General features: G+C 36.9%; 1 protein-coding gene across 14 annotated transcripts in view; it reads left to right on the top strand.

Moving 5' to 3' along the window:
* The window catches only part of PARD3 (par-3 family cell polarity regulator), a 451464-nt gene that overhangs the window by 188556 nt on the left and 235648 nt on the right, over positions 1–27260 (top strand). For 9 of the 14 annotated variants that reach the window (XM_061468050.1, XM_061468055.1, XM_061468051.1 and 6 more), the window contains exon 5: positions 7369–7500. The exons of the other annotated variants lie outside the window; for them this stretch is intronic. In XM_061468050.1, the coding sequence (XP_061324034.1) occupies positions 7369–7500 (132 nt within the window). The remainder of the gene's footprint in view (positions 1–7368; positions 7501–27260) is intronic. 14 annotated transcript variants of the gene reach the window in all.

Raw genomic sequence — 27260 nt, forward strand, 5'->3', positions numbered from 1 at the left:
CTTTGTGCTTCTGACCTTAAATCACTGCTCTTCTTCATACTTGTCAAAGTAGTTAAGAAAGGGGGAAGGGTGGAGATGTTTAGTTAGCCCAAGAAGGCTGAATGGTTTCCTTATGCCCTGGCCCCCTTTCTTCATTTCATCTCTGCAGTTGTAAATTTCTAAATGTATAAACAGCCACTTGCACAGTTTTAGAGCTATGGCCATCTGAAAGCATATACCCAACACTTAAATGAGTACTCCTGGTGGTTTATAAAATATTATTAATTTAAAGATCTAAATATAAGATCCTTGTGAAGTTTTGTGTACCCCATTGTTTCTTCTTTCCTTAGCTTCCTAAATATATTTACTATTAACATTCTATTTGTTAAATCTGATCTTCAGAGCATACTTTCAAAATTAATTCATTATCAGCTTTTTTTCCCTCCTGCAAATGAATTTCTTGGCTTTCCCAAGGAATCAAATAAAGGGATGTCGACATTTAAAATAAACCCCCCAAGTTTACAAATTGTATTTCATCTAAATCCAAATTGGAGATGAAGCACTTTGAAATTTGGCTACAAAAGCAAACATCTGATGAAAGTGGCAGTATTGTGCATAATTATATTATTGCATTTAAACACATAGCCTTATAGATCCATATATGAATCTGGATTGACACAGAAACTCTTTAGAGGCCTCTAAAGCGGTGCAGCAAAAAAAATGTATTTCAATTTAGTGAAAAGTAGTGGAAGGGGAAACTGGTGTCTAAGTGTAATGTGTAGATGAATCGGTACTGTAGCTTCATGACTTTCTAAGTGAACTGGTTGATTTATTTTTCTTTAAAATGAAACTGTGGAAAGCCTTTTTAGTTAAGCTTATGGAAATAAAATCCAGCTTCTGAATTATACATGCGGAATATCAACTGCTGTATGTTATTTGGCTTGTTTTGCATTATCTCTTGTTTCATTTTGAGATTAGTAAGAGTGAATGGAAGAAGCAGGTTCGTTCCTGTCCCTCAGTCTGAGAAATAACAATGTACACTGCCTTGTAATTTCTGGCTTTGCATGTATACATGCAAAGATCGTGACATTTTTGATTTTTCCTTTATAAACAAGAGAGGTCAACAGAATGTTTTGGGTAGGCAGTCTCATGCTTTTTATTTACTCTTAATTTAGCCCATATTCTTTGACACTAAATATTTATACATAACACAGCATGCACTGAAAGCTGTCCCCTAGTTATTGCTTTTTTAAGGTCAGGCCTTGCTTGTCAATCAAAAGAGAACATAGTGTATTTGAATTGGAATTGGACAACTCTGGAAGTTTCTGAGCATAAGGTGATAGAACTTAAGCAGAACACTGGCTTTTCAGTTGCTTTTTTAATGAGCTATTGTCCATGCATAATACATTAATTCCACTTACAGAGCTATAAAGAGGGTCATTTCTAAAGACAAGTCTTTCTGAAAATGTTGGAATGACTACAGAGTGGTGATTCTTCTTATTTACTTTTGTCATAAATAGGGCACGCAAGTTCTTTGTTAGACTATTAGATTTGCATCTTCTGCATCCTAAGACAGTTTGTACAAGTTGCTGGAAACGACCCATGTTCTGGGTCAGAGCTGAGAGGAGGCATGAAGCTGTGGTAATTCCTTAATGTGAAAGTCAGCTTTTACTTTACTCCTAGGATAATGGCTTAAGAGCAGAGAATCCAGATATTTGGGGACTGGATACTGTTCCTTCTTATATGTGTTAGATGGCTGTGCTGTATCTGGATTATTGTGGCTGTTGAGATCATGTTCTTCAGTACACCTCAGAAGAAAGCAAACTGTGACCTGAAACTGTAGAATGATAAAGTAAACTGACTCTACTGAGGGGAAAAGGAAGCTTGTCAAAGCAGTAGTGTCAGTTTCCTAAGAGAGATGGGTATTTATAAAGAGTGACCAGTACAATTGATTTCAAGGTAAACTGTTGAAATTTGGTACTCCTTCTTATTAAAAAGCTGCTGTTGAATAGAGAGAACAGTTCCAAATCTGACCTCTGTTTAAGGTGTCCTTTTTTTTACCAAGGGGATTTTCCATTTATTCACACCTGTTGGGTTAATTAATTGCCCATGTGTATTTTCCCTGTAAAATAGACATTATTTGTGCATCCTTTATCCTTTTTTTTTTTAATTAGTTTTATATGAGGAATAGGCTTCCAGTTGGTCTTATCCCTAATTTATTTATCTTGTCCTGATTGAAGGCCAGCCAGTAACTCAGCAACATGCAGCCATTCACTCACATGCGCACACACGCTGCCCCCTCTCCTCTGGGCAGGACGTGGAGGAGAATAGAAAGAATATAAATCCCACAGGTTGAAATAAGAACAGTGCAGTAACTAAGATACCATAAAAAACTACGACCACTAATAATAATAACAATAAGGGAAATAACAAGGGAAGAGAATATAAAGCTAAAAGGGAAAAGGGGAAAAACCCCAATAAACACAGGTGATGCACAATATAATTGCTCACCACCTGCTGACTGATACCCAGCCTGACCCCAGCAGCAATCTGGGCCTTCCCGGTGACTCCCCTCAGTTTATATACTGGTCATGGCAAGCTGTGGTATGGAATACCCCTTTGGCTAATTTGGGTCAGGTGTCCTGTTTCTGCTTCCTGGCAGCTTCTTATGCCCTTCCTCACTGGCAGAGCATGAGGCTGAAAAGTCCTTGATCAAGGAAAGCATTACTTAGCAAGAACTAAAAACATTGGTGTGTTATCAGCATTGTTCTCAGACTAAAATTGAAAACACAGCACTGCACCGGCTACTGACAAGGAGAAAAATGACTGATACTGCTGAACCCAGGACAGTCTAAAGTCTAATTAAAGAAACCCCACAACCAATCAACTAAAAAAAAATCCAGGAATCTGGTCACTAGACCTTCAGACACTATAGAAAATGGGTATGTGTGTGTACTTCTGCATTTATGAACAGGTGTTTGCATCAGTCAGAGAGGTATTTACATAATAAATAAAAGCCCCCCATTCATAAACTGTGTGAATGTTTTGTTAATTACAGTATTTAGCAACCTGTCTGAGAGTGATAACAAACTTTCAAAGACTGTTTAGGATCTATCATGGACATAGTGGAGCATAAAAGGAAGGAAGAGCAGACTTTATAGTGATTCAACAATAATAAATACACTTGTAGACATGCATTTGCCCGAAGTCAAATGAAATTATAACCTCCTAAAATTAAATGAAATCTCATCTCTCATCAACTTGGATAAACCCTATCTCAGTCTGAGGCCATCACAAGGAATCAAACCCAAGCAAGTGAGAACCTTTTCCCAAAGTGCACAGTGAACAAGAAAAAAGAATGGACAGTAAAAGAAAGTCAGTGTAGTGTTAGTGAAAATCCTAAATGAGAGGTGGGCAATTTGCTGTGGAAATAATGAAGGTGAAAACTTTGTTTATGTGTTTGTATCTCCTTCCAGAGAATTATGTTGAAGAGGTCCTCGGTCTGTTTTACTCCTGATCTATTGCTATATAGTATTTCAAAAAGCATACCCAATTTTTCCACACTTTACAGTAGCCACAGAGGAGCTCAAAACAAACAGAAAAACCCAATTTCTTCACTATCGTAAAGTGGCCTAGTGGCAGACAGATATGAAACTGTCATTGTACTATGTGGAGGATGTTTTGCTTGGGTTAGTGATGCTGGGGGTCTGTAGGAGTACAGCTGTGGGTTAAAGTCATGAGTGAATTTATGCACTGACAGCTATTATTTCAAATACACAGATCATTCTAATCCATCATTTCATCTACAAGCTGCAATGTCTTTGATGAGGAGCTTATTATATATTGCAAATCATCTGAAATTAAAACTATAGCAAAATTGCTTCATTTCTCCTGTCCCTTTTCACCCAGCCCTCCAGCAAAACTCCACAGGAACACCATGATGAACTAAAGGTGTTAGACTATATGTCTTTGGTAAAAATACTGCAAATACTGCTAAGTGCAGTGGTGATACTGTGACTTGGCACTTTTGGTGTTATATTGATCAATTTCCATTTCAAACATGATAAAGCTGGCATAGCCCATGGTCCCCAAAGATGTTTGGGAAAGAAACTCTTTTTTTTTTCTTTTTTTTTTTTTTAAATTAGAGCATTTAATTGTAACTGATGATACATGTCAGCCCTGGTAGCAGGAGAGCTTACAGCTGCAGCTCCAGAAGAAAGGAGAATTCCCTGCGTGACCCTGATGGCTTCTGTACCATGAAATCTTTTTCTTTATGGTATTGAAGTTAAAAGCAACACACACCTTTTCAGTGGGATGTTTGGAGCATGTGTTAGATCTAATACTAGATTATGCTGAGTAGAAGTAAAGATTTCTGGGTTAACACATATTAAAAAAAAAACCCAAACCTATATATATATATATATATATATATATATATATAAAACCCCCAAACCTACATATAAATTATATATATATAATTTAAATAGTAACCAACATGATGGATGGTTCAGTAAATCCCAATGTTAAAGGCGCAGCTGTGTGTTTTTCACCTCCACCTCTCTAGTTTATCACCACTTCTACCTTTGAATTAGATCTGGCAGTAGTAGTAATGGATGCTGCATAGATGGGCTTCCATGTCACCAGCAGCATCTTACGGTTTTGTTGTGTAGCTATCTGCAAGAAGGACCATGCGAGCGGTGTTGAAAGTGCTGGTTTCTCTGCTCCTGGTCTAGCTTAGTGTTTATGCCCATGCCATCACCCAGGGATAGCTGTTTGCCAAAAAGCAATGGCAAAGAAAGGAGGAGAGGATGTGTCTGTGGCCCGTTGTTTTTCTAATGTTTCATTCTTTGTCTAATACCAACATGACTCTGTATGTGACTGCAACACTGGTAAAGTATTTATTGTACTCAAATAGCAGCTCTATTTTGAGCCTCTGAGCAGCACTGAAAAACACAAGAAGGAACCACATCTCTCTACCATTCCACCATTTACTTCTGCTGTCAGAAAAATCGCTGAGTGTTTTGAATGATTGAAGAACAACACATTGCTTGATGAACTTTCTTCTCTCTTGTTCTTGCAAAGCACTTTTGTGCATGGGTAATGGATGCTGTGTGGAGAGAGATTTTTGTGTAGCATAGGTAAAATGTCTTTTTTAAAAGTTTATATTGAAACTTGTAAACGGGAATCAATAAAAGATTTGAATTATATACAAAGTACAGAAATACAGAAAACATTTCATTACACAGGAAGAAATTTCATTCAGAGTAGGTGATGGTCTCTCAGTGAGTTCTTGTTAGATGACGGTAACTCCTGTACCAAGTGCATGTTTTTTTTTGTGCATAAAATGATCTTTTGTTACTTCTTTGTCAGATTTTGATTTTGTTGTTAGAACTTCCCACCACTTTGAATAGGAAAAATTGTTGTTTTGGCTCATAGAAACTGTGTCACCTCTGTCACCTGAAAAGAAGAATTAAATAAGAAAAGCAGCAGGAAAAAATCAATTTTTGCACACTGTTTCCTGACTTTTATGGGTCTGCTAAGGAACAGTTGTACAAAGCGACGACTGACTTCCACTGTCCCTTTCTAAGCAAGAGATTAAGCAAGTTTCTAGTTTGCTGTGAGGTTAAGCAAACTGGAAAACTTGATTTTTTTTCATTGTTGAAAGATGCAAAGTTCTTACTCATTTGTGGTGGGGTAAACTAATTTATGATGCTGATTTGTTGGGCTGGTTATTTTTGCAGATATATTTTTATAAGGTTATCTTGTGCTGGTTGAGTTCAAATTTTAATGTCTTGAAATGGAAGTCTTATACTACAAAGTCTCTTTCAAGAGAAGAAGTTGTCATCAGTTAAGAAAGCTTAAATTTGATATGTCTGGGAAAAAGACTGCTCTCACACAGGAAGCTTTTGAAGATTGCGCTACATATCACAGTTATACTGAGACCTGAATTTCCTAGCAAAGCCTGTCATACATTTACCAGAAATAAAGTTGTGAAGGACTATTGTAAGGCAATTGATGCTACAGTCCATGTTTTAGAATTTGGACTGATACTGTGCCACGCCAAAGAAATATCAATACAGCAAGTAGGGAAGGGAGAAATACTTATGCTGATGGAATGAAGTATTGATTTGAGAAAGGGTCAAATACCTGCTGTGTGCTATGAACACAAAAAAAAAAAAGAAAAAAAAAGGTTTCAGCTGTAAATGTGACTGTATTTGTATACCTTCAGGCAAACCAAGCAAAACATTATTATGTGGAATAATAAAATCAACTTTTGAACTCTATAGCAATACTGTTCTGGCCTAATGTGTTTGGGTGTTTTTTTTTTTTTTAAGAGATTCTCAAAATTCTTAAAAGTCATACTATAGCAAAATATGTAACACTGCAATCCTGTTTTACAAATGGATATCTGATTTGACATGAGGATAGACAAACATTGACTGGAAAAATATTCTGTGCTGCAGGAAGGATACTTAAAGAATAGTTGTAACCTTCTTTTGAAAAGCTAAGCAGAATTTCAGTTCCGTATACTATTTTGGTTGGAGGGAACGAACCTCTGTAAGTTATCAGTGATTCCTTGGCTTTGGGCTAAGGATAACTCCTGTCATTAAGGATCTGCCTCTGTTTTTATTGGCTTTTAGTGATCAGACTGAGTAAGGACTAATAGTCTTTAGAAGCTGAAGAATTTGTACAGTTTGTGGGAAAGATGTGCAAAGAAACTAATCAATTAGAAAAAAAAAAAGATATCGGTCTCAATGGGATAAATGTATCTCCCTCAGTGCAACCTCCACCCTCTGCTGCTGTTGTACAAATGTGGCTGTATTTGTATACCTTCAGGCAAACCAAGCAAAACATTATTATGTGGAATAATAAAATCAAGTTTTGAACTCTATAGCATGCTGTCCTGGCCTAAAGGACAGTACCTGGAGGAGTGAGACAGCTTTGATTGTAAAATTGATTACCTACAGCAACTTGGGAAAATTATGTAGTGGCCTTAGCTGTCACTGAATGTACGTATGCTGGATGAATGTTGTATGGTGCATTTGCATTTGGTGAGAGTGAAACCAGGGAGCTCCAAAAGCCTTGCAGAGTATGTATATACTTGGGAACACTGTGCACTGGAGGTTTGAGGTTGGAAAAAGAGAGGTAGTGAAGCACAGGTGGGTGCAGGAACTACAAGTCCACCAAAGGCTTTAGCTGGGCTTCACTGGCATTAAGCAAGGGGAGCTCTTGTAATTGAGTGGCCGGGCAATCGTGTCTTTGGGTCCAGCCAGACCTGCATTCTCCTTTGTCAGTCTTCCTTATTATTTGTTTAATAACCAGCTGCATTGTTAATGTGCAAGGACTGGTTGTTTTTTATAAGACACTTTTTTGTTTCTTTTAAACTAGAAAGATGAAAACTACAGAAGCCTACCACGAGATACTAATAGCTGGTCTAACCAGTTTCAGAGAGACAATGCTCGTTCATCGTTAAGTGCCAGTCATCCCATGGTGGACAAGTGGCTGGAGAGGCAAGAACAGGTAATATATATGTGTATATATATATTACTTTATCAATCTAATCTTTATGCTACTCCAAGCTATTATGGAGTGTATTCCTATGTGATAGTGGCTCTCTAAGCATGATACAAGCACCAGCAGTATGCTGACTAAATTTATATGGGATTCCTTCTCCTTCCAAAACAACTACATTAAGACTGAAATGGACAGCTGAAAATTATTTAATTTTTTAGTCATAAACATTTATATAGTATATGAAGTGCTGCTGTTCTTCACAACTGATGCCAATAGGGTTATTTTAATTAAAGGGCATTATTTTAATAAACATTTTGCCATTGAATGCTAATAATATTACTATTGGATAGCCAATGTGAGTCAGTTTTCGCACTGCACTTATAAATGGTTGTTATTCTTAACATTGTAACACATATTAATTATAAATTTGAAGACAGTGGTCTTTAATATATCAGAGTTAATATATTTATTTAGTAGACTTTTATACTGCTTTTGATCTTGAGCTTTTTTGGCACAATTCAAGCTTCTTTTTATTTATTAATAAACTAGAGGTTTAAAGAGGTCTGAAATTAAAATTACCCAGCAGTCACTTTATGTATTTGGATGTATCTGAAATTTTTCAAGAAGTGTCCTCATATGTATAATGAAAATGCATCTTTACTATGGACACTGGAAATACACAGGAAGCCCATATACAGCATTGTGCATATGTAGGATTATTGCTTTATTTTTCTTCTTTGTACAGTGTGACATGTAAACACTGAGGGTTTGCATTGAAAATAAATGTGCAAATTTTGTGTTTGCATAGGGCATCAAACCAGAATTTACTTTATACAGAAGAATTTAGCGTGGATGGGTTTAGCTGCTGTCTCTGTATTTGTCTGTGTTGAAATGAAAAGTTGATGCTCAGATCTGAAGGTATCTCCTGTGACGGTTCTGCTTGTTTGATGTTTGCAAGGCATATTTCCATGCCTCATTAGATTTTCACCATGGCAGTTAATGAAACTGTTGTCTCAGCAAAAGAAGTTGGATTAGAAATCTTAACAGTGATCATCTTATGAAATGTTGGATACATGAATATTTTAATATGTGATGTTCTATAATAAGTTTTGTGCTGATTTTGGTCTCTGAACAGCTCAACTAGTTCTATTTATTCACCAATTAGGTAAATAACTGGGGACTAATGGTAGTCTGGAAGCACATTTGTGACTGACTGAAGTCTGAAGTTGCAAATATTTTTCTTTTGAGCAAATTTTCTGCTTTTGTTAGTTTGTGGTGGTGGTTTTTGAGAAACTGTTCATTCTTTAAATGTGTTAATGAATCTGCATGTACCTGGAAGACCAAGATCCTTCTGTGATTTCATGTTAGCAGGATAATTAATTAAACTGAAACCCATTTAACAGGTTATGCACCACGGGTAAGGCAGTGACAGTGCCAAGAAACCTCTAGGGCAGGACCTATTACAGATACCAGGGATAATAATAATCCTGGTCTAACCTGGCTTTATGGCTCTTTAGAGAAGATAGTCATAAACCCTGAATTCATCTTGCAGACTGCAAAGGTTTGTTGTTTGTTCTGGCTTGGATTGAGTTACTTCTCTCAAAGCTTGCCTCATCTCTTCCTTTTGAATAGAAGATGAAAAAAAATCCAGGGTGATCTTTGTAAACATCTGACACATGTGAACATTCACTGGAATTGCACTTTGAGGAGTGAAGGTGTGATGTGCCGAAGAAGTGCAACTAGTTTTGTGTGGACAACACCTCATTTTTTTCTAAACAGAGCTATGAAACAAACCATAGCAACATCACAGCCCGTTCTCCAGATGAAACTGCGAAAGACCTTGTTTCTAGAAAGTCATTATAAGCTGTTGTAATAGGCACTAATAACAGCGCAGAATTATATACGTTCAAGTAGTTGTTAGAGAAATAGTTCTGTTAACTAAAAGTAGGTTTTAATGCCTAAAAACAGAGGAATGCATGAAGTCCGTTAAAATTCCTGGATGTAACTGCTTTTGCTCCTATCTATTGTACTTTCCTAGGAGTCTGCCAAATTAGAGTGATGCATCAAAGAAATGGAAAAGATTAATTCTGCTTTCTGAGTCCTTTAAGGTATTCTGGCTCTATATGCTGGTTAGCTTGCTCTTCCCACCAATTGTTCCCAGTTAGTTCCAGAGCCTTCTGGTTGTCCACAGAGCAAATGATCTGTGTATTTCTCATAAAGTTTTCGTATTTCTCTAGCCAATAAATTAAGTCAGGTGAAACTTTGTACCAGAGAATCATTTCACCACTATAAAGCCAAAAATCCAAATACAGTTTCAGAATACAGTTAGAAAGTTAAGGATTGTATTTTTTACTCCTTTGCTCAACTATTTAATTAATTCTTTCCCACAGATGATTGACAATTTTTAGGAACAAAATTTACAATATTTAATTTAATTCTGAAATATATTAAAAAAAGAAAAGAGTTGGGTTTTGTTCTTCACCTTTCCCTCCACAGTACTTTCTTTTCCCCCACAGCAACCAAATTTTGAAGAATAGTTAAAAAATCTTATTTCCTCTGAAATTTATACATATATATGAAAATGTCACTTTTATTTGAGAACTCAAGACTTGCTTAGGCCCTGATTAAATCTGGACTCATGCTGTTTCATACCAGGGAGACATGAAAGGGAGCGTGTGAATCAGTTCAAATTTTCACCAGTTCCTGAAGTTTAAGTACACAGAAACCTTCTCTTGGGCGGTCATTTTAGTTTCTTTAGTCAAATATATAACTGGCAACAATCAAAACACCTTGAACTGAAATAGTATATTCCTTGCTTTTCTGGCAAGGCCTGTTTCACAGGAGGATTAAGAGCATCCAGCTGTGCTGTGCACTGGGAAAGCATGCAAGAGCAACGAGGCAGGGAAATTCTCCAGTGGCCCTTAATCAAAAAAAAACCCTTATGAAGTGGCTGATCACATTGGCAAATACAATTAGATTGGTACCATTAAAATTAGATGTAAATCTATATACATACATTTGTATTTGGTATATATCTGTATTTGTCAGTGCATGAAAGCAAGGTAGGAAATAGAGTAAAATTTCATGGTTATAACAGAAGAACAGGTTTGATTCCTAAATTCCCAGCAGCTTTCTAGTATCTAGCAAAAGCCAGGGATTAAAGCAATTCAAATGTATTCTGAAATGGGAAGAGAAGTTGGTTACTAACGCTATCTTCTTGAGCCAAAACGTGCTGAATGGCACATTCCTGAAGTTATTCTTGTTCATGACATCTGTCCATAGTGATCTGGTATGGTTACTCTGGTTCCTTTTTTAACAAGATCAGATGTGCAAGTAGCATATGGTCTTGTATCTCCAGCTGTAGAGTACCTGCGTTCAGCTTGTATTTTCAGTAAAATAAGACCTGCTTTCAATGTGATTGAATATACTTTCTTAAAACATTGGATGCTATAAATTAGTGTGATTCAGCACTGTCAGTTGAAAAAAGAAAAAAATCAGAGCTTATAGAGGTAGCTTGGTGGTGAATTTAAAACACTGATTTCCTGTGAATTCTCATGCTCCAGCTTCCCCATGTTATAAAATTTTTCCTTATAAAACAAACCCTGCCATAACGTAGGAATAGAAGGCAGAAATGCACCTCATTCATTTTATTTAGTTCCGGATGTTTCATAATGGTATAGGTAATGTATATAAATATGTTTGGTTTTGCTACCGTACCTTTTTTTTTGCTTCTCTATGTCTGAGAGTTGTATTTTGGCTTTTGTTTCTAGGTTTTGTTATGATGGTAACTACAGTGGAAAAGTCTTCAACTTCTATGTTTCGTGTTCTGGAGATGGGGATAGTACGGGGGTAGAGGCTTTTATCTAAAATGCCTCACATGTAGAGGTTGAAACTGCAGTAAAAATTATTGTCATTAGTAAGGAGTTGTGCTTTAAGATTTAGTAAAAGGATTAGCTAGGTTTCAGTTGGAGGAATCATTTTTAACTGGTTATCCATTACTCTGTACAACTCCAAGATAGAGTGTCATTGCTCTCTTCTTTCTCTCTTGAGTACATGTGCTTATAATGTCTCTTGTGATAACAACCTTAATGAACATAGAACCATGACAGTGTATAAATTATAAAATACAGAGATGGTTTTAAAGCTTGTAATATTCCTTATAAAGAATTTCTATCACAGAGATATGCATATATTTGAAGCTCTAGGCCTAATGCAGAGGCCTGTCTCTTTTTGGGGGGTCTTCAGTGGATGTTCCCGTACAAAAGGTGGGGGGTATATGGGTGTATCCAGGAGGCTATCCAGGGTTTATGAAGCCAGGCAGGACTACTCTGAGGCTGATCATGGGAGGAAAAGGTATTACCAGCTGGTGAACAAGGCTATGGCTCATGTGGTTTGCTTGTTTCTGTAGGTAGAGCTGTATGTCACAACTGAAAAAGGCATGGTTTGGCACCTGACTTTGGATTAAATAATTGACCATAGCTATAAGTATGCACAGATACAAGTAGTGACCAGTGCACTGGTAAAGAATTCACTTAAGGTTTATGCTAGTCAAAGAGCTGATAAGACCTCAAGATACCCCTGCAAAAGTTCAGAATCTCCCATATGCACTTGCAAATTCAGCTTTTTTACTGCGTGGGGTGGTTTCTTAGCCATGTGATCTGGCTTCTACCTGATGGGGTTGTCAGTACTTCAAGAGCTCCAGCAATTGCTTCCTTTTGCTTTTGTATGATGAAGAAGGTAAAAAGCTTGATTTGGACCAAGAATATTTTCTCATAGATGTTGCTGCTATGGGTAATTAGGTATTGACTGTTCCCTTTACTTCTTTATATTGGCAAGTTGTGAAGTTCTTTAGCTCAGGAGTGAAAATACTCCGATAAAATGTAAACTATAAAGTGCTGGCTTGACGCTCCACTCAGCAGGAAGAGAGGCAGATACATCTCAACAAGGGCAATGGTTGCATCTAGCTCTGAGACAGCTGAATGCCCTGTCTGGCTGCCAGAAGAGCACCTTGAAGCCATTACTAAACACAGGTGTAATAATACTTGTTTTGCTTTGTTTTTCTTTTTCTTGGGCTAATCAAACCTGTGGAATATTTTTTGTATATGTAATATGGTCAAAATTGTTGCATAATTTCTAATAGCCTGTGAATTCCCATAGGAACATAGTAGTTTTGGGGTATCACTGATCTGTACATGACCGTATGAAAGTGATTATTCTGCAGACTTGTTTCAGTGCTCTCCCTGTGTTGCATTTATTATTATATTAGAAAAATATGCATAGTGTACTCCGGTTGTGGTTTAATCCCAGCTGGTAACTCGGAACCACGCAGCTGCTCACTCACTTACCCCCTTCTTCCACCCCCAGCTCCAGGAGGGATGGGGAGGAGAATTGAAAGAATGTAAGTCCCACGGATTGAGATAAGAACAGTCCAGTAACTAAGGTATAGCACAAATCACTGCTGCTATCACCAATGATAATAATTATAAGGAAAATAACAAGGAAGAGAATACAACTGCTCACCACCCGCCAACTGATACCAAGCCTGACCCGAGCAGCAATCTGGGCCTTCCGGGTAACTCCCCTATTTATATGAAGGGCATGACATGCTGTGGTATGGAATACTCCTTTGGCTAGTTTGGGTCAGGTGTCCTGTCCCTGCTTCCTCCTGGCTTTCCCTCCTCCCTGGCAGACCATGAGACTGAGAAAGTCCTTGATCAGGGTAAACATTATTTAGGAACAGTTAAAAACATTGGTGTTATCAGCATTGTTCCCAGGCTGAAAGTCAAAAACACAGCACTGCACCAGCTACTAAGAAGGAGAAAAATGACTGCTACTGCTGAACCCAGGACAACTCCAAAAAAGAGAAACCTGTATCTAGGTGTTTATAATGTAACCACCTACATAAAAATATCCAGTCTCCTATTGTGTAGTACTGGAGTCTCAATCAGCATCAAGTGTGTGAGCCCAGCAGGGTCTCTCCCAGGCTGGACCCTGATGAGCTGTTTCCAGCAGCTGAGGTGCTGGTGGTAGTCAGTGCTTGGTTCCCACAAACGCATCTTAGTCTGGGAGAGCTGCTAGAAATGGTTCTGCATTTTGTGTCAGAATGCTTAAAAAGGGGCATGGGAAGGTAAAACAAGCTCTTATGATGGCATGTAAGTTCTTTATTTCTGTATTTAAGATTTATGCTTTATGGTTAAAATGTTTACTATGATTTTCTATAGTGAGAATCATAATCACAGGCCTTTTTGAGGTTTAAATTTACTTATCTTGCTTCAGATCCAGATTTCTAAATCTAAACTGAATTTACATGTTTAAAAGCCTTTTGTTTCTTAGATCCTTACTTAATCTATTTCTGATTTTATGTAGACTCTAATTCCTACCCTTTAGAAGAGTTGTCATGTCTTCTGAATTCAAAAGAATCTCTCTATTCTTCTGTATAAAAGTTCGATAGGAATATACTAATATGTCTTTATTAAATATTTCTAAATGTTTGTGTATAGTCACAGAAACAGAAAAGAAGCCTTAAAGACTTACCTTTGTTCAGAATGTATCAGTATGTGCAGAGACAGAATCGAATTTCAAACTACGGTATGCATTATTTTCAAGAAAATATTAACGTGGAATTTAGAAGTCTGTTCACTTTTATGTAAAATGGACATTTGTATATTTTGGAAAGACAGTTGTCTTATTTGTAATGGACTCATGAACAGATTTGAAGTAGTTTTTCGGTACCGAAGGTTTTAGTTTACATGAGGTAGGAGGTTGGAATAAACAGCTTTATTGCTTGGGGACAGCTGTAGTGGTGAAGCTTTTGTAAACAATGTTTCATGCTGGCATCTATCTTGTTCTCCTTTGAAAAATAATCTGTCATTTCATACTGTGTATTAAATAGGTGAGATGGTTTGGGGGCTACATTTTACTTTCTGTTACATGCTGCTGTGTGTATATGAATTCAGTGGCAGAATGTAGCTCTGTACGTGTCCAGAATTAAAAAAAAAAAACAAAATAAATTCAAGCCAGAGCAAACCCAGAAAAGGTGGTTTTACAAAAATACTTATGTTTTAATGATTATAGAAAAAGACATGCGTCATGTTCAGATGTATGTACACATAGGCATAAGTAGGCAGACGGACCGGGCTGAAATTCAAAGAATCATATAACAGCCCGGGCTGGAAGAGACCTGGTCATCTGGTCCAGTGATTTGTGGGGAAAGAACTTAGGTGAGACTACTTAAACACTCTCTCCAATCCCATCTTGAAAACCTCCAGAAATGGGGACTCTACCATATCCTTGGGGAGGTTGCCCCAATGACTGATGAAGCCTCTCCTGCTGAAACTTGTACCTTTAGCCCCTTGTCTTCTCCAAGTGGATCGTTTTGAAGAGAGAGCCTCCATCTTCTTTGTAGCCACCCCTTTAAGTACTGGAATACTGTGATGATGTCTCCCCTGAGCCTTCTTCAGGGAGAAAAGACTCAACTCTTCAGTCTTTCCTCCCGGGGCAGGTTCTCCAGCCCTTTAATCATCTTCATTGGTACCTCTCCCGTCTGTCCATGTCTTCCATGAATTGTGATCATCAGCACTGGATGTAGCCTCACAAGTGCTGAGCAGAGTGAGATGATCACATCTCTGTCTCTGCTACTGTCTGCTGAAAGACATACTCTGTTCTGCAAAAACTTTTGAAGAGTGGTGGCACACATGAAGGGCATTTTCAGACTTGCTAGTAACCGTACACTGCTGTTTTCCTGCACTTTTGGACCAAACTCCTTAAATAATCCTGTTGTGATGGTAGTCAATGGTAATGAATTAAGGATACCAAGGATATAAGTAATACTCCTTTAAATGACATGGAGATACTATGAGAAGCTTTAAAAAAAATATTGCTGTTGATTTTCTGACTATTTTCTAAATATTTTGCATAACAGTGCTATCTCTGGCTTTTCTGACTACTGTCAGTCTATGGTAGCAGGTCAGATAAAGACACCTGAAAAATCCCTTACTAGGCCTGGAAAAACATTTCATACAGAGGATCTTAGGTTTTCCTTTTCTTTTTTTAAGAACTTGGTTTCTTTCTTCATGCTGTGAATGAGGTTTCTCTTCCCATATGTTTACTTTTCAGTCCAGGAATATATAATGCATCCCAACTAGTTGTTTATAACAGAAAGGCTGTTGCTATTTTCATAATGTGCTTATTGTTGCTACCATGCCATATCTTCAAAAGCCCCAATGGGAACGAGGTATGACTCAGTACTGGGCAGCCCTGGTCCTGGTGCTGATGGTCAGCAGTGCCTCTGCTTCCCTACCTCGGTCCCAGGGGCTCCATGCAGCCCAGCTTGCCTGGGCAAGTGTGCGGGGCAAGGTGGCCCGTGATGGCAGAGCTACTGATACTGAGCAGGAGCTGCGATTACAGCGTGCCAAAGTAATGCAGAAGTGAAATACATTAGTAAAATTAAAATTTGTCCTCGTTCCCTCAGTGGGTAATAGAGTTAATGAAAATAGATCTAACCAAATTAAGATAATTTCTTTCATTAGTTTACAGCACTGTAAAACTTTCCAGGGCAGTGCAGCTCTTCTGTACAAACCTGAAATAGATGCAGTTCCACTATTCGCTTCAAAGACCACAAAGGTTAAGTTTTAAGTGTATTGAATCAATTCTGCTAATTGTGTCTATAGAGGGTTCTCCCTCGCCCTTGGTATTCTTAATTTAAAATTCACATTATGCTTGTTCTGCATTCTAGCCTTTTAACCAGAGTGTAAATATGTAGGTGATTACTTATATCTTAAAAAGAAATTCTGCATTTTTGTTTCAGAAGGTGGTACTGATTGTACATGGTATTGCTATTTTACATTTTTTCCTTTGTGTTTCATGTTTTTCTCAGTTGCTGTGCTCTACCTTTCTCCTCCTGCGTACCTGCTTTGTGTTTTACAATAAAGGTTTCTACAGGACAGCAACCAAATTCTTGGAAAGAAAGAGGTGCCACCTTTACTTCCCATCTCCCCAGATCCCTTCTCTGTATTATTTTCTGGAGGCTTTTTTGTGTTCTATCAGAAAGACACCATTCAAAATCAGAAAGTTATCTCAAATACTGTTTTTTCTTGTTTCTTTCAAATTAGAAGAAACCCCAAGACTAATGATTTGCTTTTTTTTGTTGCTAAGCCAAGCTTTTATAATTATGCATTAGAAGTCAGTATGGCCTTAGCTTAAGTTTCACATTAACTTAATTTTCAGCTAACTTAATTTGCATTGTAGATTTTGCTTGACTTGAAATGGAAATAAGTGCTTTAGTTTTTTTTCGGGGGGGGTGGGGGTGTTGTGTTGTTTTTTTTTTTTTGTTATTTTTGGGTTGTTTTTTTTTTTTTCTTAATAGTCTGATTTTCTTCCTGGTCCAATTTTACTTCAAATGGTTTATGTTACTTATTTTAAAAAAAATTTCTATTATTAATTTGTAGTGGAAGTGGAAGAACTTATCTGGACAGGAACATGGATGTGACTGCTTTTCAGTTTTTGCTGTAGTTTTTATGTGAGGTTCAGGTAATTCACTGCTGAGTCATGCGTGCCAGTTAACACCAAATAGAACAGACCTAAAGTCAAGGTGGCTATATATTGAGCAAGGGAAAAAGATGGATTTTACCTGAAGGAGAAACGTATCTTTTTCAAATGTAGAGAATAATATCCGGATGTTTTTATACTTTTTTCTTCCTATGAATTATTTATTATGAGGAAGATGCTTTCAGAAAAGGGCCAAGTTTGTCCTTTCTGTTGTGGAAGTAATGGTTAATTTCTCTTCCATTTATGGAAATGAGGTACTTATTCTTTAAAATCCTATGTGGACAGGTAATTTTAATGACATGGTTGCACTTAGCTGTAAAGGCAAATGGTACTGTGTAACTTAGAGTTAATAATTGAGTTATGTGGAAGTAATTTGTCTAGGTTTTTGTTTTATTTTGGGTTTAAAATTTAATCTCAATTTTATTGCTTAAGTACAAGCATTTCATTATTGAATGAAGTACTCTGGCTGTATTAAGTGGTTACTGTAATTTATAGGATACTTTGAGAAATGTCATGATTCTCATGAAGTGACACAGCAAGATTTAGTGAGTGCAGCAACTGAGTGAATGGAATTACTTAATATGAACCAGTTGCTGTGATATACCATAAGATTTTAATTTATTTCATCAGTATAACTGGACAAGCAAAGAAGATAATAGACCAACCTTGCCAATTCATTCATTGACTGATATGAAAATAAGTCCATTCTAAATATATTTTGAAACTACTTGGAATTGCATTTGAAATGGTCAACCTCGAGAGTTTAAAGGACTGGAGAGGGAGCAAGCAGGGAGAATAGGAATTTGGTTGGTTAAGAAATCAGGATGTACAAAAGTTCTTTACTTCTATATATGTCACATGCAAAACAGAAGGAAAAACAATCCTCTCTCTTTTTAAAAAAGAAAAAACAGACCAAAAAACAAACCCACAAAAAACACCCAACTTTCTTTTTATTTGATCTGATTTAATAAATAATTAAAAGTGTTTTCAGAAGACCCAACAACTGCCAACTGCCTTGTGGCATAAATAAGGGTTTATGCTGAATTCCTGTAGTAAAGAAAGAAAAATGATTTGTAACTGATGCAGTTACTGTGTTTGAGGGATGTTCCATACTTGGGGATACACAAGTGAAACAACTATGGCACAACTAGTATTTCCATGAAGAAGCAGTCGATTGGAAACACGTGAACCAAATGGCACTACAAATATTAATGAACTAAAGATTTTCTGTAATATACTGCTGTAAAGATCTTAATTTTGGAATAAATACCACTTTCAAGTTTTGATCTCTTTTATGTGATATTTTAAGAATAAAAATTGTTGCCCAGTTTCCATATTAAGATATCACTCTTTTTTATGCCAGCTGCATGTGATTACTTAAACTTCATTTGGATTGTAATTTTTATGCTGCTTTTTCCAGCCCAGAGATAACTATTTATGAATTGAGCAAAATCAGTTGGCTATTATTTTTTTAACACATTTGCCATTTAAAATATTGTTTTCACAGTTTAAAAATTAATGTTAAGAGCAGCACACATACACAACTATTTCCAAAATATGTGTGCGTGTGTGTAAAATTATTCTTTAGGCTGTATATTGCAAACATTTTTACAGACTGTGGAATAAACACCCAAGGAGTGAGATATCCAGTATGAGCAAAACCTCTGGTCCTCTTAGTATTACTTTGGAATACGAGGCAGGAAGACAGTGTTCAATCACTTTGTATCAAAACTTAATTTCCTTTTCCTTTTGGATACCCTCATTTGTCTTCACAAATCTTTACTTTCCTAATATGAAGGAATTAATGATTGCTTATAATTTCAACCCATTTATCCAAAGCAGAGACTAAATTGAATGCCCTAAAAGAAAGCGGTCATATCTGTGAACATCTCTATTTAAAATTATTGAAAGTCACATTGAGTATTTCATCATACCATTTTTATTTATCTTGATGTTGTAGGCAATAATTGTTACAACAAAGCACATATTTCATAAAGCAAGCCCATCAGTATTTCTTTCTTGTAGTTACACTTTGTCACTATTAATAGCTTTCTCTTCATGACGACTCTTTTAACTCATTCTCTCATCAGAAATGATGGATTCTGGTGGAGATTTGAAGGTCAGTAAAATTGGTCTTTGTGCAGAAGCAGCATCTTACAACATTATACTTCAGTAGGATAGTGTGTATTTCAGCATTCTGGATAGGTGAAATTAATAGAGTTCAAGGACTCTGATTTTTTTTCCCTAAATTAGCAAATGGCAGTCTCACTGTAAAGCTGAAGATTGGTAGGAGGCACTTTAGCTCCATACTGGTGTGTCACGAGACAGAAGAAAATACTGGGATGTATGCTGGGAAATATGTAGGAAAGACCCCCAAAACCAAAACAAATTAGTATTTCTAAGTCCATGTGAACCCATACTCTACAACACTGTAATGCAGTTCCCTGATTACTTTTTCTCATTTTACTGATACTTGTGTTTGGTACACTTTGTGCATGTAGATGTAAAAGGAGTCACAGTTGAAGAGAAGTGGTGCCCTCCTGTGCCAGACCCTAAGGGTTTGAGCACAATGCTGTCGGGCGTGCTTTGACTTGTCTTACTCTAAAGCCAAACCTCAGTAACCTTGAGTGAATTTAGAGCAGTGCTTGTGTCTGCAGTATCCAGCTGGGATTCTGTTTGTAGTGGTGGGAGTCATTTTGAAGCCAACTCCTGGGCTGTTCCATCAGGGTAAAAGGCAGCTGATGAAGCTCTGCTGGCTGGTGCTAGCTGGAAGGTAATGGGTGTCCTGGTGAGAAGGGATACCTTTCTGAACCATCTGAGTTTTGGGCCTCTGCAAAAGACAAAGCTTTTCATTACAATATGTTTCTGTACTTAATACTGTAATTTCAGTAATTGTTTTAGAGGAGGAAGTGCCCAGTGTGAACTTCTGCATACTGAAAGATAAAGGCAAATTAAAAGAAAACAACATTATATTTTTTTATGTTTTAGCCCCCCAAAGCAGTAGTCTTTGTGGTTTCTACAGCCAGCCTGAAATCATGGTGATGGCATAAGATGCTGGGTTTGTTCAATTTATTTGCAGCAGTATCAGTTGAATTAATTTGACAATCTGGAAGATTGGTCTTAAGTAATGCATTTTAAAAGTGCTACCAATAATTATTAATTTCAAGTTCTGATTTTAAGAAGATTTTTCAGGAAAGGCTGAATTTAAGCATACAAGTACTGCACACCAGTTCCTTAATTTTCAAATCTTGGATTTTTTTCTTTTCCTGTTTTAATACCGGTAGTCTGAACTGTGATAGTGTTTAGGTAATTGTGGTGATTGAAACCAAGGAGACCCTAAATAAAATTGGAGGCCAGCAAAGAAATCAGTGTGGCAAATTTTGACAATGCATAATATGGGAAGCACGGTCTTGTTTCCATCTGATGAGAGAGAAGCTTGAATATTGCTTCAAGAAGGGATGTTTCAGAAATGCTCAAATAACCAATTCATGCTCAGTCCTGTAGTATTATAAATCTTAAAAATGTAAATGGATTCTGCAAGTCATCTCTCTTATCTCATTTGCACAGTTAATTCTCTCCTTTTTTTTTTTTTTTTTTTCTGAAGACATTAATTTCACAGTGTTGGGTAGTTTAATTTTCTTCCCTTTTATTTTAGTAGACTGGCAGTGCAGATATCTCTGCCTCTGACACATCATTTTTTCTCTGTACAATACGGTGTATTTTGTGGCTCTAATGCAGCAGTAGACTGGCCCGGAAATCACAATCTGGGATTATTGTCTTTGTGTATCCTCAAGGAGTAATATTTTAAAGTCACTGCATCTGTTGGTTCTTAAGAGCATGATTTTTACGTTTTATTTTTGCCAGTTTTTACCATCTGTGTGTCTTGTTTTTTGGCTCCTTGATTTAATTTTTCAGTTTAATTTCTCAGTTGCACTGGGATTTCTTTCTCTTTCTCACACATGCTCTTTTTGACTCATCCATGAACTTACATTAAAAAAAAAACAACTTATTTACGACAGTTGCATAGAAAAATTCTTGGCCTTCAGAATTTGGTTTTCTTAATGATATCTTTTTATCGAGTCTTTTCAAGTAAATGCATGTAATTTTTGGAAGTGAAATCATTTTTATTAGACTTTGTTTAAGTTTTAAAAAATTAGTTTGGATTAAATTGAAGCATCTTGGTGGGAAGAGCTATCTTGGTCACATTAAACACATTCTAGTCTCTCATACTCATTTAGTTTTTAATGCCCAAGAGGGAATAATTTTCTTGAGAAATCTGTGTTATAATCATAAACAGACATAATTCAGTAATTTTCTCATGAAACATTGGCTGAAGTTTTGGCACTAACAACTTGAAACTCACACAAACGGAACATTTTTGTTTAAATTCCAAGAAAAATACTAATGAAATATATTATAATAAAAAGAAAACATACATACAGTATGTTTCAGACTGTTTTCAATAAAAGGGATGTATCTTCATCAATTGAATAAATGTTTGATGAATTCAGGCATGTTCTAGCATTTCAAGAATGTTCTGACAGTACTTTTCTTTGCTTATCCATGAGAGTATTTTTACAAAAAATTACATTATGTAGATGAAATTTTAATGTAGGAGGGTTAACTGTATAGTGCATCTATCAAATACTTTGCTTCTGTATGTGTTTGTGAATATGGAAAACCATTGCTGCTCTGATATTTTTTTTTTGTTGACATGCATTTTGCTTCTCTCTTAAAATATAATACATTCCTTAAGGTTGAATTTAATGTTTTTTAAAAAAAACAAGCTAGGTATTTCTTTTAGTCTCTTTCAAATATTTTGTAACTGAAGATTTTAAAGTTTTATTTTTACCTTCTGATGTACTTGCTTGCTCATAATTGAATTTCAAACTAAAATATGGACCTGCTGTTTTGTGTAGTGTTGCATAATAAGTAAGAGTTACATTAAAATACCAGTACTGGCAGGTAAAAGCATGTTCCATTTGAAATAAGTGGCCTCTACATTCTGTAGTAACCTTTCTGTTTGTGTTAGCTGCTTTGAATTATTTTTCTTAACAATGCTGTAGCATATCAAAAGACCGAGAGAAATACTTTGTTCACTTGAGAAAGCATTTTTTGAAAGGAAGCCTTGCAGTGAAATTCCAAGGAGCAGACTTAGTTGTCTTCTGGCTATATATGCATATGGTTAAATACTATCTGTAACCGTTTTTGAGTATGTTATAAAACTGGGAGAGAATGGTGATTTTCACCAAGTGATTTGAGCTTTTGGTCTCTTGTGTTTTGCCGGAAACTTTTTGGTTTTGGGGAGTGTTAGTGTCTTGAAATATCAGTTGTCATTGAAAAAAAAGTAGTGGGGTTTTCCAGTTTTACTAGAGGATATTCAAACAGATCCTATTTCAGTGGTACCAGGAATGATTTAAACTCAATTTTTCAAAATTTTAATTCCAAAATTTTCCCTGGATCTGAGAATTTTATGACTGCCTGAGTTTAACTTTCCAATTTCCTGATGAATACTTTTTTACTCTAAGGGGAAAGCTGAGTGAACAAACCAGCATGCATTTGCCAGTGAACTGTGTGATGTGCACCTCGTTACAATACTGCAATAACATCCATGCCGGAATGGAATTGTGTTAAAGCTGATAATACGTAATTACGAGACTGCTGATCATTTGTTTTTCTGTGGCTTTAATCTTAAAAAGCTGTATGTTTTCAGTTGGGTGTATAAATGAAGAACAAAAAGTAGGATGCTTTCATTACTGCATTATATTGTCCATAGGATAGTTTAGAAAGTCCTGGTGAAAATTATCACCTCTGCTGTTGTTTTATTTTGCCTTCCACGTGGAAAAAAAGTTATTCTCACAAGATTTAATGGCATGTAAGCAGAATCATTTATACATTGGTCTTTCCTTAGTGTTGGTTTATGATGGTCTGAGATAATTCAAGCAGTATTGGAAGGGGATTCAAAGTTCAGTGATGAGAGCAATACATCTGTTTCCAGCAGCATTCCCTCTGAACTGGAGCCTTGCTCCTACCTTGAATCTGAACTGTGTAACTCTAAGGATAACCCATATTTGAATGCCAGATATAGATGTGCTTTACTGTATATTTTAAAAGGTTTGTGGGAAGCTAGATGTAAACTTTGTATGTTAGATAGCTTCCCAGCTGACTGGTACATTGAATTAGTTGAGAATAGGAAGGGCTGGTTCAATTCATTTCCACCCCTTGTATCTCAGTCATTTTCTGCAATGACGCATGCGGATTGATTACCATAGCAACAATGTTTTAGCTTGTACTACAGTGAATGTAGTTAATGATAATAGAATTACCTAGTCATTTTAAATCCTGTTATATTACTGGGTTATCTGAACCATCCTCTTGCTATGCATTGAGTTATTCCCTGTAGCCTGTCCACTCTGCTTGTACATGCTGAATAGTGGGGATTCTGCTTCTTCCCTTGGGAGACTTTCACAATCTGATATATCACCCCTGAAATATCTTCTGATATTTAGCCTCATTTCACCTTCTTTCTCCCAGCTACATGGATTTGTACCGCATGGAAGTTCTGTTCTGGTCTTCATTATCCAGAATTTGCAATTAATTGTTCTTCTTTACCTGTATTAGAATGTAACAGCTCAGTGTTTGTGCATTTCAGCATTTTTTTAATTAGGAAAATGAGGTTTCTAAACCCATCTTCTCTTCTTCTTCACTACTTCATTTTGATAGTGACACGCCTAATACTTGTATTACTATTATATACTATACTTAGGTGACCTAAACTGTGTAGACATTTTCTAGCTTTCCAGTGCTTATATGCATTTGCTTCAGCATGTGCACTGCTAGATTCCTGGTTCTTATGCATACATCTGTACCTCACATCATCTGATGTCAATAACTGTGTGTGGTGAGTAGGAAGATCTATTTTTTTTCTCATAAGCTTGAGAGGTGCTCCTTAATACTTGCCACAAGTCAACAGAAGTAACCTCTCAGCCTGCCCTTCTTGTGTGACCACGCTAAATGTGGATGGGCATAACCAGGCAAATGTGGAAGGCTGCTGTCATTCACATACACAGGTTGCTCACTTTATCTTCTCTTGTGATTAACTGTTTTTTTAAATCCTATCTACTTCCATTGTTTTTTCACCTTGAAGAGAAATAATATCCAGGCATGTCCAAAGTGACATACAAGTGGAAGTCCAGTTCTCCTGCCCTTCTTCAGGCATTGCACAGTTTGTGCTATGTGTAGGTTGGCTAGACCAGGAATTAGTTTAAACCAGGTGAAATACTTTTCTGTATAGGGAGGCCACGTGTTGCCTGCAGATTTAGTACATCATTATCATACTTCATGTCTGCTTTCTCAGAAGTTGTTTTGAATTTCATAAATAAGACAGACGAGTATTGACATCTTTCCAGTGTTCTCACTGCTACTTATGCCTTATGTCAAAATCAGAATGCTTAAATGTGGGATTTAACAATGTCTACATCCTTTTAATCCTAATTTATACAAGTTGTTCTGGTTCCTTATCAAATACTGTTCCCCAAAATGCTGTTGTTAACATTAAAATAGTGTTTGCATAGACATTTATGTATAAAGTGCCATGACTTTTTGATGAAGAGAAATGCTTGGGCGCGTGCTCTGTAATGTTTCCATGCTTTCACCTTTTTTTTTTGGTGCAATGAATGAAGAGGAATTCAACCACAAAATGTGTATTTTTTTCATTCTGTTTCTGCATCTTGGCTTTTAATGAACTCAGGAAATAGTACTTAAAAACATTGCTGTGCCTCTATCTTAATTTAGTCTTCTCTAAGGAAGACGGTGAAATTCGAGTAATTTGCATAAAGTATACAAATGAAGTTCTGCTGTAGATTAGAAACTGTCGGGGAGAAAAACAAGTGATGGAAAATAGGTCAGCAGTATATAAGGGCAAGAGGGATTTGTTCCTGGAAATCCTGCTGGTTTTGAAAGAGGGAGAGTGCTGAGATTGCAACTCTAGTGAAAAAGACACAATTATTTAGATTAGTTGAAAATTGGTGGGATTTTGAAGGAGGCAACAGAAGAGGGATGAGATTGGGCATAGAGCAGTTCAAGTTACTGAATGCTGAAATAAGTGCCTTGAGCTGTATATGAAACTGCAGATGAGCAGTATTCTTGCAAACAGCAGCCTGAGGCCACAGTGTTAGACGACGTTTCAAGTAGTTTCTGCTGCTGGAAGAAGCAGTCTTGGCCATTGTTTGCTTCCTCCCTTGTGCCTCCCTCAGCTTTTATGAGACTGTTAATTATACTGAACTGGACCAGCCTGGGAAATGTAACCAATTAAAATTGTTTTTATTAAACATTAATTTTGATCTTTTGTGTAATGATACAAATGCTTGAATAAGCAGAAAGGAGGAGGTGGACAGAGGGATCCAGTGATGAACATGGCTATCTGGGGAGGGGAAAAGGTGGGACTGTCTCTTTCAACAAACCACATCTGTGGTTTGCACTGGCCTTACAGGATAATGAAACATGAGGCTGAGGTGTTACTATGGGCAACACAATGGAAATACAATTGCTTGGAAATACTGCGTCTCCATCACGTGCTGAATTCAGCCCCTACTGCGTTGACTTGGGTGAAAAAGGAAGGGAAGTACTCACAAATGGAAATCAGGTTTCTGAGAAGTTCTAAAAAATTAATTCCATTGAGATGCTGGTACTTCTGGAGCAACAGATAGCACTAAATGAGATATTGAAATGCCTTCCTTTTTGTATAACTTACAGTTAATTTGCAGAGTGCTTCTCGAGCTGTGATTCTAGCAGTTGTGTGATGTCCTACACTTTGTTCTTCCGTGCATTTTACACAAAGGTCTTCTTTGGTGGACCCTTTGTAGGTTAGCGAGTTAGATGTAGGTGATGATGCAATTTGGCTGTTGATTATGTTTCATCATGAGTCATGTAAGAGTTTTGCATGGCAGTGAGTGGTGTGCACATGCTGGTGCAGGCTTGGAACCAAACGGCTCCAAGGGATTTGATGCTTTCCCCAGCCTCTTCTCCAGCCTCCAGTACCGAAGGAGCCTATGGTGCTGTCTGCTGCCCAAACGTAGAATGCCTTACTGTCTGCAGTCATGAGTCTAGATGGCTTTTTTGACGTTTTCAGAAATTTGTTTAGTGCTATGTTATTTTTAAAGGGCCAATTTAAGTTTCTGTCTCTTTTGGTTCAGTTCAGGAGTACATGGGAGTATTTGACATTTTTCTGAAAATAAGGCTCTGTCTATTTCAGAGAGATCACCCAAAACAAAAAGCATCTAAAGCTGGAGATGAACCTCAGAAATTTTGGAAAAACTTTCTGTGCCTCAGTTTCCTCCAATAAAGGATTTCTAGAATAACTTTCAATCTATCTTCTTCCTGAGGGTACAGTGGTACTAAAGTCATTAGTGTCCATGAAATGCTTTTGCCATACTGTGCTGGCGGGCACTACAGAAGTACTGAGCACTATTTATTTTAAATTTGATTTAATGCTTTTGATTAAAAAATGAATAAAATTGTCATAGAGCAGATTGTAACCCTGTAGGCGCTTTGAATGGAGCATTTGTAAATGAAGCATTTACTAAGAAGTTTGAAATTGTTTCTCATGTTGACTTCAGCAAAACAAATTGAGCACAGAACAATGAAAAATGCTATAGTATTTTCCATTATTAAAATGGTGAATTTGTTTGATGCCTAAGGTAAAATCCATGTTGTGCAAAAGAACAAAAAAGAAAATGCTGCAGCATAACAGGGAAACTCAATTGAAGCAATTTTAGTGGTGTTTCTCATTGAAGGATGAGGTAGAAAGCAGAAAGTGGCATGCAACTGTGCAATTTGGCAAAAGAGAAGTAAGACATGAAACTGTAAAATGGTAATGTCTCATCTCTTAAACTGCACAGAAGCCAAGAGCAGGCTTGGGCGCTTCGTGCCTGCAGCAAGGCCAGGCACCCTGCATTGCCATGGCCCCCTTTGGAATCTTCCTCCCCTGGGACTTAGGGCCTAGACCTTTCCTGGTTTTGTTCCTTTAGAGGAGGAAGGCCAAAATGGGAAGAGTTAACTTTAAGGAGTGCAAGTCAGGGATCCCTTATCTTAGGAGTGTTTGTCCGTCTGCATGGTGTGCTACATGAAGGATCTGTAAAACAGATACGTAGGTATTTTTATTTTCCAGCAGTGGAAATTTCGGTCAAAGAAGTCATAAATAAAAGCTATATGTTAGCAAA

The sequence above is a fragment of the Pezoporus flaviventris genome, unplaced genomic scaffold (assembly GCF_033815535.1).
Source record: "Pezoporus flaviventris isolate CSIRO_AGI_PZ_B2104156 unplaced genomic scaffold, CSIRO_AGI_Pfla_v1 ptg000047l, whole genome shotgun sequence".
Taxonomy (NCBI): Eukaryota; Metazoa; Chordata; class Aves; order Psittaciformes; family Psittacidae; genus Pezoporus; species Pezoporus flaviventris.